At 42.7% G+C, this 13,782-nt stretch overlaps 1 protein-coding gene across 1 annotated transcript; it reads right to left on the bottom strand.

Moving 5' to 3' along the window:
* Window positions 1-616: 616 nt before the first annotated feature.
* Window positions 617-1,956, bottom strand: ppp1r3c2a (protein phosphatase 1 regulatory subunit 3C2, duplicate a). Its single transcript, XM_068574639.1, has 2 exons — window positions 1,868-1,956; window positions 617-1,744 (listed from the first exon to the last, which is right to left on the bottom strand). Exons 1-2 carry the CDS (start codon window positions 1,879-1,881, stop codon window positions 724-726), a joined length of 1,035 nt encoding a protein of 344 aa, XP_068430740.1. The 5' UTR covers window positions 1,882-1,956; the 3' UTR covers window positions 617-723.
* Between the last annotated feature and the right edge of the window lie 11,826 nt (window positions 1,957-13,782).

Genomic DNA, 13,782 nt, shown 5'->3' with positions numbered 1-13,782 from the left:
AAGGAGTCGAAAGCAGACAGAGACACTTTTCTCACCGCGACTGCAACATTATGTAACGGAGGACTCCACCCTCGGTGTGTGTAAACAACATCGAGGATCGTGCAAGGAGTAACAAATCTCGACGTGTTGTTCCAACTTCCAGGGGAGTGTCCAGGAGTTCTTTTACTTTGTTGACTTGTTCCCTCCAGTATGATGAATGATGAGCCCACATGAAAAGGAACACCGGGAATAACGCCAGGAGCAATAACGCCCGTGAGAAAGCACATCGGTTCAGTCAGTTGTTCAATTGGAGAGAGAAAACAGAAAGGTTAGCAGCTGTGAGCTCAGAAGGTTCCCACCACAACATCACCTCTCTTTGTGTACCGATACGCGTGTTTTGGTGTCATGTTTTTTTTGCTTTTCCTCAAGGGCCCCCTGAATCTTGATCAAGGCTTATGTGTCACGATACACAATGCACACTGACAAAAATAAACACATTGCCAACTTTAGGCTGCATTTCTATGAAGTGGCATGTGTTAAATGATTGGGATTTAACTTCTGCAGAGCGAAGGGAAAAAAGAAAGCAAAGCTCCTTTATAAAAATAATTTAATCACAACGGTGACACAGGATGTATGGATCACATTTTGACAGGGTAGATCTTCAGCCCATCCAACACTCGAGGCTCACACAGCCATTACTCTGTTTTTAAATACGTGTTAATCCATATAGTCACATTATTGTTCTCACAGTTCACAGTTTATTTTCATTTGGTTGACTCGGCTCGATAACGTCCTCTGAAGGTGGTGCGGATCGGCAGAGTTCTGCTTGCCGGGGGACACGTGCAAAGGCCACAACGCTGGCCGCTGTTGGGACAGCGTGGGGTGACAACGGTAGGCGTCGCCTTGGTGACCGCTCCATCCGCCTGTTTCCACGCACACCTTGTAATTCTGCCCCCCGTTGTCGTCCCAGTGTGGCGCCGCGCCGGGTCGCGGCCTGAAGGCCACGCGGAACTCCACTCGCTCCGCTGGATCTTTGCTCTTCGGTAAGCTGAAGTCAAAGGCGAATATGTCCACATCGGAACTCCCGAGGCGCTGCTGCTGCAGGAACGTGCAGGGAATGTCATGGTGGCTCCGCCAGGAGTCAAAGGTCACCCGCACGTGCACGGCCTTGTCAACGCTGACATGGTTGACGCGCACTTTGCCGCTCAAGGAGTGCTCCGAAACGTTGCAGCTCTCCAACTGCACGCACGCAAGGGAGGCTTGAGAGGCAAGCGCCGGCCGGGGCAAACTCAGCCGCAGCCTGTTGCGCTGCAGTTTGTCGGAGGTGGACTGTTGGCTTTGCAGCTTGGCAAAGAAGGGTCTCCTCGCCAGCGTGGAGCCGGCGTAAGAGGGCTCCGAGACAAACAGCCGCACGGCGGTGAGAGCCAGTCCCACGGTGTCGGCAAAGACCACGCGCTTCTTGCTCGGACCGCCGGTGCCGCCGTCCCTGCGGAAGCAGCTCCGGTGCTCTGAGGGCACGGGGGTGGAGAGCCGCGGCGAGGACGAGTAGATGGGGGGAGAAGAGGGAGCGGTGGAAGAGTAAGAGGAGGAGGAGGAGGAGGAGGGAAGCAGAGGGTAAAGGCCGGTCAGCTGGTGCCGACGTGGTGTGGCCTTGAGGGGAGACATGAACAGCAGCTGGGAGAGAGGTTGCCGCTGGCTGAGGCTCAGGCACACGGCGAGGTCGACGGGCGTCACAGCCGGCTGACTCCCAAAGGCATGGAGGACTCTGAGGAGGAAGACATGACGGGGTTTAAAAGGAGATCTACCGTCACGAGGATACTGTTTCACACCCAAGTGCGTTGTAATTGCAGTAAAAGGAGTTCAGTCAAAAGCATAATTAATAGCTCACCTCGCACAACTCATTTTCAGGCTGTAGATGTTACCGTAAATCTGGCGTCCTTGCCAGACACGACTGTTGTTCTATCTCGCTCTCTCTCTCTCTCGGGAGGTTGTGTGTATGTATGGAGAGTTTTCAAACGAGGCTGAACCTTCTCTGACATCACATTACCATATTGGTAGAGTTTAGCCAATGGAGTGCAGCACCTTTGTTTATGTCCTGCCCACAAACGCACTGCTGCATGAAGGGCAGAGCCTCGCAGCTCACCTTTCATGGAATTCCGCTGCCGTGATCGAATCAAACTTTTGTCTTTTTCTGCATGTAGATACAGAAGATGTTGTACCCACTGCAGTTCAGACCAGATACATTATATAGTATAACACACCAAGATTAGAATGAATACATGTTTCCCACTCATTAATTATATGAAATGAGTTGAAAGTAAACCTTATAAGTAACTTGAACTTCCAGATGATGTGCATTGTTTTAATGAGGGCAGGCCCTTTGCTCGACATGCTGATTGGATGAATGTGTGAATGAAACTCTAGAGGATGCATTAATGGACAGGGAGTGGGAACAACCCTTCTTGCTAATAGTGTTGTATTGAAATTGACATTTTGAATTTAATTAGTCTATATTCCTGAAGGCCAATGTATGCCTTCAACACATCAATTAAAGCAGATCAGAAATGCTTAACACGAGACAATTACCAGCTTCAGCTGTTTTCAGGAATGGTGCTGATTACACTCAGTATGACGTCATGTGTAGTAGTAATAATGATATTAGCTCCACAAACTTTTCAGGCCGTGTGGTGTATCGGACATATTAAAATATATCCGATACTACTAATGTGTCAGGTCAAAAGTTTTCTATTGGCCCAAAGAAAAATCCAAGAAAATTGTGTTTTCAGTCGTGTGTGTGTGAGTGTGTGTGTGTGTGTGGCTGTGTGTGTGCGTGTGCTTGCATGCATGCGTGCCTGTCCACGGCTAACCTTATATACATGACCCATCAGCCGGAAATATATTGTGGGCTCATTCATGGCGAGGGCAGATGACAAACTGTTGCCAAGACGTGCGAGTGGAAAATGTAGTCTAGACGGTGACAGTTTAGGTTTTTATTCATCCGATCAAACATGACATCAGTCGTCCTTGGGGACACACGAGCTGAGTGCACCTTTTCTAATTAATACAAAAACAAATTAAATGAAATGTCTACATTGCTGAACAGAGGCTTGTGTTTACTGCAGGCTGGGAGTTTTCACCCTGCTGCACCCTGGACAGCGAACACAACATTCCAATGATGAAACATTGGGTAGAGTTCAGTCGGTAATCCAGGGAGTTGTGACAGAATTTAAGAAACTGCCTCAGGTTGTTTTTTCAGCAACTGGTTCAATCACGGTACGCTCGCTCAATCACATTTTAGGAGGCGATATCGATCAGGTTTGGGGATCCGTCCAGAAACTAAAGGTCCACCCTGTTCTCTGATGTTGACTTCCAGCTGTTCCAACTGGAAATGTTTCTTTTGATAAATGTCTTCAGGAGATTTTGATTGAGCAACACATTCAACGATAACACACCTATCACTCTTTGAACCGCTGACCTTTCATCTATTTATTCGTGCATATTCATATATATATATATATATATATATATATATATATATATATATATATATATATATATATATATATATATATATATATATATATATATTCATTTTGTTCACAAGTACAGTTCCCAGAGCACACATACTTCTTACTCTGATACTTCTTACTATGATTCTTATCATTTAAAATGACAAAAATGACAGAAAAAAAAAGATGTTTTCTTTTATTGTCACTCTGCTGCACTGGTTTTAACTGGGCTCCATGAATTTAAAAAAAAAAAAAGTATAAATTGAGATTTAAAATATGATGCAACAACTATGACAACAAAATGATGTAGAGTAATACCTCAAATATACATCTCAAAACAAAACAAGCAACAACGATGTTGCATCCCATACAGAACATGTAAGCAGTGCACTTCATGAACAAGGGAGTCTCTTGTGTCCTTATCAGCCTAAAGCTCTTCAACTCTTCTCAGATGAAGAGAGAGCAGAGCCGAGAGCTGCCGCGTCAGCATGCTACAGTATAAACTCACTGTACATACTCCAGTGCACACAGCCTGGCATGCCCTCTGTGCAGACTTGCACGGGTGAGGCGAGGTCACCGAAAACTAAAGCAGTGAGTAAGGCTTTACACATTCCTTCCACCGCAGTCAGCGTCTCCGTGTTCAGTCTCTCTTTATCGCTCGGTCTGTCCTGCAGCTTCTCTGGTGGCAGAACATGCCATTCAGCTCCCGTCGTCGAGACAATGGAATAACATTTAACGCGCCTCCTTATATCCGGTTGGCGTTTCGTCCCACCTGCTTGTTTCTCAGGTGTGTCAACTGCTTCTTGAGGGTGTATTCTGTACACTCGACATGGCACACAGCACACACAACACAGACTGTTTTAGGGATGAATCATGCTCAGGTGTGCGTTGGTGAAGTTTGAATTCACACCTAAATAGGGTTACAAATGTTAAAAAAAAAGAACGCTTGAAAGAACGTGAAAATTAAATCCTACCATTTCACCAAACCTTTAAAGTTGTGGCTGTGTGCCCAGTATGCCTTTTTATAGCAGGGATGAAACTTGAGTATCACCTTTATTGCACTTTTATGCTATAAATGTTCAGCATTCTATGAGCGTGGCCTATTTCCTCCACAAGCTGTGTCTCCACAAATGTGCCTTACCCCCTCCCCCCACCATTTATTTTTACGGGCCCATTTCCGAACATGCCCCACTTATCAGTTTAGATCCTGTCATGCTACTCTAGTATTCTAGAAACGCTGTGTGAACAGTTTCTTAAGCCTATATTGGGACAAATGAGATTCAAAAGTTGTCCTTAGGGGTTGGTCACAAACCAATTTAATCAGGATTTGTTTCTCATGCCGAGAGCAAAAGTGAGTGCCTTTCTGTCAGAGAAATAAGAAATTGTGTTAAATTCTGTTACACTTGATCGAACAAATACAAAGAATTCATTTGCTGCTAACTTCATGCTCGGCATAATAATATCCCACTTTGTGGCCTCGTATCATAACCTACACTTTCTCCAGAGGTGCTGGAGTATCAAATGGAAACTTTCCTTTTTCCACTTGTCAACCCAGGCACTCGTCTTGATAAGTCCTTCCATTATCATCATCATCATCATCATTGTTAAGAAAGAAGGGCTCAGCTGTATATGCTGCTGGGCATATCTCTTCATCATTCAGACACGGTTCAGTCTTCCATCATCGACGTTACACAGGTGCTGCGTTCTGTCTGACTTCTCTTACTGTCTCGTTTTTTGGGGGGTTTTCACCCCAGGCGTCTTGATTCCAGTACACCACGCAATGAAATACATTGATCTGTAATGACTGCCCCCAGCCTGTTTCTCCTCCAGGTCATTGAGAAAGTCATGATGCATACCAATTGGCTGATGTCTGCCGCATGCAGATGTTCAATGAGCTCACATAGAGTCATACGGCGTGCATCATTAATCTCAGTTTAAAGTGTCTGTCTGTCTGTCTGTCTGTCTGTCTGTCTGTCTGTCTGTCTGTCTGTCTGTACCTGATTTCTTCATGTGGCACATGTGTCATCGCGGGCTAAATTGGATTTAGAGAAGACAGTGTGTGAAGACAGAAGAAGTGTTTGTGCTGTTTTTTAACATCAGTGTTGTAACCTCACCAGTACGCCCTCATGAACATTTCAGACAGGCAGACTCATTGCATTATCATGCATGGAATGTAGCAACCACCTTTGCTGGTAGTTTACTTCCATATCTCCGTTTTCTGCTATACATCGACTCTTTTTCTGCTTCTTTCTACTGTACACTTTCAGTGGCAAATACTGTACTTTTCACTCCACTACATTTGTTTGAAAGCGTACTTATTTTGTCTCCGCACTAACTGCCAGACTGCCTCATACTAGTTTGACTTAAATGCATTTTGTACCATAAGTCTCTGCAACTGCTGCTTAATAAGGAATCAGAAAAATCCACAAATTAGCCGCACCGATATTTAAGCCGCATGGGTCAAAGTATCGGCTTATGACCTGAATTTTACGCTGAAAAGAAAAAAATACAACCAAGAAATAAATTCCCATCGTATTTCTATGTAGCAATAAGACTTTATCAGTCCCTGCTGGGTAGCGATGGGAAGATCGGATCATTTTACCGACTCGGTTCTTTTAATCTCGTTCAGTAAAAAAACAAATCTTTTTTTGAGAGGACTCGTTACTTTCGAGTCCTTGTTCACGAACGACACATCACTACTGCTGGGTAATTTACAAACTACCCATCACAATATTCAGTTAAACATATAAAACATTGAAGTCATAAACACATAAATGCATCAATAATTATACCAGACTTACTTTTGCTATTTTGTGTATTTTCTATTCATAGCACTTTTGTAGTTTTACCAAAGTGACATTTTCAATGAAGGACTCTTGTTCCCGAGTATTTCTACTCGGTGGTCTGTACTTTTACGCCAGTGAAACGTCTTTCAGCACCGTGTTCGTCCTGTTTACCGTCGTCCGTGTTGAACCGCGTGCTTGAGGACACACTGCCCCATCATGCTAGGAAAATCAAACATTGATTATCAGTATCAAGTTTTAATGCCGAGCAAACTCGCTCGCTGCTCTTTGGCCCAACACTCATCAGACATCACCTGCTGTTGAACTGAGACCACTGAAAGTTTACATTTTAATGTGGGTTCTATACCTATAATTGAATTCACTGATGGGAAATACAAAATTAAAAAGGCCAAATTGATAGGTTATTTGTGGTTTCAATATTTGTCTATATCTATTTATGACTGCAGGATTTTCACAATTGAAATCATGATTGAGAAGTGAAGGCATTTCTATGCTTGCTTCTGGAAATATAAATGCACTGTTGCAAACCACTCGACTGATATTTCTGCTTAAAACACTTTTGAAGTTTTCATTTTCAAATCCAAAACGCCTCAGACACTTTAAGACTCAAGTCCATACTGGGGGAAATAAATAAATAAATCGCTATAATAATAGTATCTTCAAAGCCAAAACTTTATTTCTTTTGGTGTGGGGGGTGGGGGAGAAATAACATCTTCAAAGCTCAAACTGCATTTCTGCCAGCAGAACGATTAGGATTCCGCTTTTAAGAGGAACGAAGAGAGGGGTTGATGTAAGCTTGCAGGGCTCGAGCAGGAAATTGCTTCGTGTAACCCCATTACCACCCCGCGGGACCTCCATCATCATTTGTGCTGACTGTGGATACAGCCAGGAGGGATGCGGGTGTAGCACCCCCCTGTGGGAGGAGGAGGGAGGACTCCTCTCCACTGTGAGGGGCAGGCGAGCTGCAGTGTTACGTAACAGGACAAGAGCTCCGTGTCGCTAATCCTGAAGTGCTGGGGGGCGACGCGACATTTTCATTGTCGGTCTCTTTTCCTTCGTTATCAAATTCTGAGCTCTCACACATTAGATTATTAATTGTGTGTGTGTGTGTGTGTGTGTGTATTTGTGTGTGTGTGTGTGTGTGTGTGTGTGTGTGTGTGTGTGTGTGTGTGTGTATGTATATATATATATATATATATATATATATATATATATATATATATATATATATATATATAAAGGTGTGAATTCCTCAGTGAGTATTTCCAGTGGCTTGTGAAACAGAAACAGGTGTATTTAAAAAAAAAAAAAGATTTGATGGACATATTTATGGATGTTGCAATGTAATATATATATATATATATATATATATATATATATATATATATATATATATATATATATATATATATATATATATATATATAAAATGCATGAACTCATTTCCAAATAAACTTTTGTCGTTGTCAATGTCTTTATTATGTCGATTTCTTTGTCGACCGCTGGTACAAACAGCAGAGGGAGCGGACGGGGTCGCGTCGTCTTTTGTGAAACGCCTCCACAGCGTTAGAAAAAGAGATGTGACCCGACGTCACAGCGCTTGGAGACATCAAAAGAAAGAAAACAAAGAAGTCCACCGATTTGAATTAAAACATCCGCTCCATCGAAGCAAAGGCCTTTCCTTTTCCCGCTTTTACTGACGGAAGGGCAAACGTCGTCTTTTCAATTCACGCTAGTAGCTTCCGGGAATGTTCTGATATTTGAGTGTCTCAGTCTTGAATCCATTCAGCTATGCAGAGTTGGTTTTGTGTACTTTGGCAGTTCACTGTGATCACATCACAAAGACAGACCTTTTCAGCTAAATGCATGTCCTTCTGCTCGGTTTGAAGAAGAAAAAACCCCACTGATATAGCTTAGTATGTCTATGCACAAGGATGTTGACCTGCTGCAGCTTAGTTAGGGTTTCTGCTGGTGGGTGGGTGGTTTGGGTTGGGAACACAGCTGACATGAGTAGAGTATTAAAACATACTAAGCAGTTTGGAAAATAAATACATTTTCTGCTTCTTTCTCCTTTTCCCCTTGTCAAACAACTAACTAAATGAATTCAACTTATTCTACTCCGAACACATTACAGGGAATAATGTTTGTGGGTGTGGCTGTGAACGCTGTGCAAGAACAGCCTGTGTTGTGAGCTGTGAGATACTTAGTTAGGTTAAGGCAACACATTGCTTGGTTAGTTAAAAGTTTGAAAAAAAAAACATAATTGTTTGTGTTAAAGTACTGAACAAACTGAACAAAGTAATGAAACTAACTTGAATAAAGGACCACTCTTGCTGGGTTTTCTGACGTGATGTTATGTAACATTACGAGCAATGTTAGTTTGTTCCACCCGTTCGCTTCGTGGGCTTTCAGGCTTTTTATCCTCGTTATCATGACTTTCAACGGTTGCCTGTATGTAGATCACGTCAACATGGCTTGAAAACGGATGTAGTTCCCCTTTAAGTAAAAAACACGGCTCCTTCTTCCATCAACTGCCTTTGGATGAGCGAGTTTTATGCCTGTGGAAGTCCATTTGCATATCAGAGTGACATTAATGTACCCAATGTCTTCCCTGGAGGTTTGGGAATCTACGATTTCTATGTCATAAAAGTGTAAAGCAGCAGTGCTAATCATTAAAATATGACTATGACAGAGAGAATCGTGTTACATTCAGCAGACTGAACAAAACAGTGAATGCCAACACGTCACTTTCAGCTGAACGTGGTACGGGGAAATCAAAGATTAATCTGTGAGTTTTGCACCGTTGCCTTATATCACAACAGACAAGTTGCCCTTTTTTCTCACTGTTAGTAAAATCAAAATGAATAATGCATATATTTTACAGCTGGCTTTGTTGGGGGCATCAGAGATCTGAGTAGAGGTAAACTCAACAGTGGGTCTTGCCAGGGGTCCTCAGCATGTGGAGGCAGCAGCTGGGACACCCGGGGTCCAACTCTGCCGTCTATGAAGTCACAAGCATGGATGTGAAAGCAGGACCGGGAAGCCAAGCTGCTCGTCCCCCTTAATCTGGTACACTAGTTTCCTGTCCAGCTCTTCCATCATCCTCATGTCGCGGCCCGACCCCATCTGCCGCGCCGGCCTTTCTATTAATGAGGATGTCATCCGCCACTGAACATCAAGCATTGCATACAGTAGGGTAACATATCTATCAGCAACGGCGAGGATAACAGACAGATTTGCAGAAAGTGTCGAGGGTGGTTTATTTTTTTGGGGGGGGGGGAGAATACAATATGGAAATTAGCCGTCTGTGTTTGTCGAGAATCAATTTGTTTGGATCAAATATATCTGGGATGTGAGGAGCTCGCCGCCGTGCTCCGGCCATCTTATAGCATCTGTGACCTTCCACCAGGAGCTCCTGACTCTCACGGATATCAGCAGACAGCCCCGTGTTTTAATACGCAGTCGAGCCAAAATGACATATTTTCGAACACAAGTCACATCGCTATCACTGTCAATCGTTATGGGGGAGATCCATGACAATCGAAATGTTATGTGCATTTCTAAAAATAAAGTTAGTGGAGCAATAAATGGAAAGACGACATAAGATATGCCGAACAGCTGCGTTCTCCATAAAACGCTTTGTTTCCTTCTGAAATATATCGGAAACAATGATTGAACCCAAACTTATGTGACACGCGAACCCTCTGAAGACAGAAGCTGCATTGTGTCATAATGACTGTGATGTTAACATGTGGGAAATGAAATAAAAGATACACGCCATATCCCTGGAGACCTTAAAACACTAATGTCGCTCATGAAACACATGATAATAATGAGGTTTCTATTGAAGCTTTATGTGATTTTTTTTCCAGTGCGGCTCCATCTACTCATATTGTCCCATTTTCAAAGGGAGCGTAAGTGAGTACACGTGTGCATGATGAATAATGTATAGCATTATTATAAACTCACTCCTTGCTGCAGGACTGAAAACGACAAAAGCGACGTTCCACAATGCCTTAATTGCGTGCAATCCCATCGACATTTATTCCTTAAAACATAACAAGATAAATGCACTCAGAGTACATTTCCCTGTCTGTAATCCTACAGAGGATATTTGGTGACTGAGAGAAAGGGAAGTGGTCAGGGTAGCCCCCTTCCACAAGTAATAGTAACTTATATTTTGATGTTACATACGCCCAACCTGGACTGAATTTGTCTTGGTGCACGCTCTATCAAAAAGCTATCGCTCGGTTCCTGCACACTTTTCCTTTTTTTTTCTCTTCCTCATCCCAAAAGTGTCACCTCCAGCTAAGCCTGGAGATTGAAACGACGTGAGACACTGACACCCGCGAGAACTGACACCACTGTCACGCTCCAGATCTTGAGACGACGGTGCATACTGAACATATATATTAGCATAAGAAAAATAAAATGACTCTACGGTGGCCTTGACGGGATTTCTCACCACCAACGTCTGCCTACAAGCATGGAAATGTATTTATTTTTTCATCTACATCCTCTGCTTGCCATCAGTGCATCGCAACAGGAGCTGGGCTTTGTCAGAACAGGTATAGCATGTCCGACCTATAAAAAAACTTTTTTTACCCTCCGGGGAGTGGAGCATGAAGCTGACTTACTACCCTCCGTGCTTTACCTTTCTTCAAGAAAAACTATGTAAATATGTTTTATATCAACATTGTATCTCGTTTGCAGAAACGCCCAAGTCCACATCATAAACTTTGTGAAAATTATCCTCATAAAGCGGTTAATAGGATATCTTACAACAATTCATTCCTAATTTTTCGTGCAAAGCGTCTCTTCCGCTCGTTACATTCAGACCACCATTTAAAATATGCTTCCATCTTCACAGGATACAACTTGGACAGATTGAGGCAACAGATCGATTCGGGAAAGGTTAGTAAAATAGTTAGTTAAGTTTAGTCAGAGACGTACGAGGCGTTACTCCATTAAGAAAGTTACACAACAAATAAATCAACTTTGACTTTGTTTGACCCAAACAAGCAGGACCGGGAAGCCAAGCTCCACTTCCACCTGCCCTGTGGCTCTTTGGGTACTTCCTGTTTCTTGATTATATGGATATCATACACATTGATCTACAAATTGGAGTGCATTCCTTTTTATTTATGCAACAAAAATACTTGGTTGATGGTTACAGTTGTTTTAGGGTAAATAACTGCTGCTCCTGGCGGACTCCCTTACATAACATGATGTAACGTGTAACAAAGTACAAAGTCAATGTTGACTTCTGGTGTCCTGGGTTCGTTTGGCCCACAAGCCCTTAGTGGACTTACTTGCCTGGAGAACTTTCTTGACGTGCTTTCACACACCCTCCACACAAGTACAGGAATACATAATGGACAGAAAGTGACCCTTGACACACACCTGAATAGGATTTTCGACCTCTTTGGGTCTTTACTTGCTGCTTCCTCAGACCTCTCATTATCACTGAATGGATTTTTCATTTCTCATTTTCACTTCTCATTACCACGTGCCTTGTACTAACTATGTCTTGTGGACACTACTGTTGTCGATTCCTCTGAATGATCAAACCGGTTCACCATCACTGAGTGATAGCAGAGAGAAGGGGGTGTTCATTGTGGACAAGGGGAAGATGTTCTTTTCGCGTGAACTGTGAAATTCAATCAAAAGAGCTGGGATTATGGGCTTACTTACTGTACCCGAATGGCCTTGTTATTATCTGAGGGAATTGGAAACCAGCACGGTCTTTGGCTGCTGCTCGTCTGGTTCACCGTTTGATGAGTTGCGTGGCGGAGTGACCTTTTGTTTCTCGCCATCCTATGAGGCCTCTTGGACACCTGTGGATCCGCTGCCACTCTGAAATGGTTTTTCCTATTTTAGAAATGCATCTTTTCTGTTTTATGATACAATAAAAAATCAACAACGGAGGGTGCAAAAACAGCAGCCATTTGAAAGATGGTGTTTCAGGTGAATAAGGGTGTCACAAATAAATAACCCATGAAACATGCCCATCTCATTAGTCATATCAAGTTATCTCTTTTTTTTTTCAATCACGATAAAAGCCAGAAAATACTGTCAACAGCCATAAAAATAATTTGGCAATTTTCAAAAATAAAAATGTTCTTCTATAAATGAGATTATGAATGCTATATGATCACGCCCCTTCTTACAAAACCTTCAGAATATTGATAGGAATGAAATTATTAGAGTTTGAGGGAAAAAAACAAGATTTTGATGAAACGGCCTTCACATGTAACATTATATGCATTTGACTGAAGTTGAGGAAGGTAAAACATTTCAGTAAAAGATATCACCTTGAAACTTCCCCAGACGACCGACATTAAGACTCATTCTAACAGTAGATAGTTCAACTTGTTCATCTGGAGAATCTCAGTGCATTGTCAGAGGTCAGCAATATTCCAGAACCAGATGTGTCCTAATTTACAGACTGACGGACCGTTTTGCCAAACATCTGTGAGTGCTGAAGGTTTTCTGTTGGGTGTACTTCCACAGCTGGGGAGGAAATGGACCGCTCAGGTGAATCCAGGTGAAAGTTACGGACCTTTAAAGCTTCCACCTATTAAATCCAAACAAACCTTGTTGGAAGATATTTGAAAAAAAAGGAAAGTGGCAGATAACTTCTTACACAAATATCTGATTTTACATGTGTATAACATCATTTTTCCTACAACTTGTTTGTAAGTGGGATTGCAACATCAGAGAATGAAAAAAAACTCTCGGCTTCCAATGCTTCTCATCTTGTATCTCGTCAGATCTAATAACTCAACCACACACACACTAACAAATTAGAGCGAACAACATGTTTACTCATGCCTGATTTACCCAGAATCCACTTAAAAAGCTGGTCTCCATGTGCATGCTCTATCTCTTGGCTCCACTCGATGGCAGTAGAGCATCAGTCATGGCGATTAGCACGAACCTCCTTTTCTAGTCTGCATCATTGAGAACCATGCACGAAACATACGCACAGCAAACACAACACTTCTTCTTCTTCTTCTTCTTCTTCTTCTTCTTCTTCTTCTTCTTCTTCTTCTTCTTCAGCAGACCCACAGTGTGGCGTGGCACTGGTGCGTTTTTCGTGGCTCCGGCTTAATCAGCCTCATGAAATACTTTCCATAAAGGCATGCAACTTCTGTAACCTTGGACAGACTATATCAGCAAGTGATGTATGCTGTTGGGAACTTAAACAACAGCCTAACTGTAGGTCCTCTGCCAGGCACTTAATGCACCGAGGGCTGCATCTTGGCAGCGAGCAAACAGAAATTCTCACAAATTTCAACAAGTTCCATTTTAATATATTTCTTTTTCTACTCTTGGTAATGACCTAGATGTTCTTGCTTGGCCTAGAAGAAAATATCAATTTGGTAAACTGAAAACATTAAAACATTATGTAAATATCAAATTACGCCAGAGCACTTCCTATACGTGGCTGGTGAGGTAGTATGAAACGTTGCCCCTGGTGCTGGAGT

Source organism: Clinocottus analis, unplaced genomic scaffold (assembly GCF_023055335.1).
Source record: "Clinocottus analis isolate CAN_PGR_092001 unplaced genomic scaffold, fCliAna1.0.p SCAF_13, whole genome shotgun sequence".
Taxonomy (NCBI): Eukaryota; Metazoa; Chordata; class Actinopteri; order Perciformes; family Cottidae; genus Clinocottus; species Clinocottus analis.
Note: the sequence above shows the minus strand (reverse complement) of the source record. Positions and strands in the feature narration are given on the sequence as shown.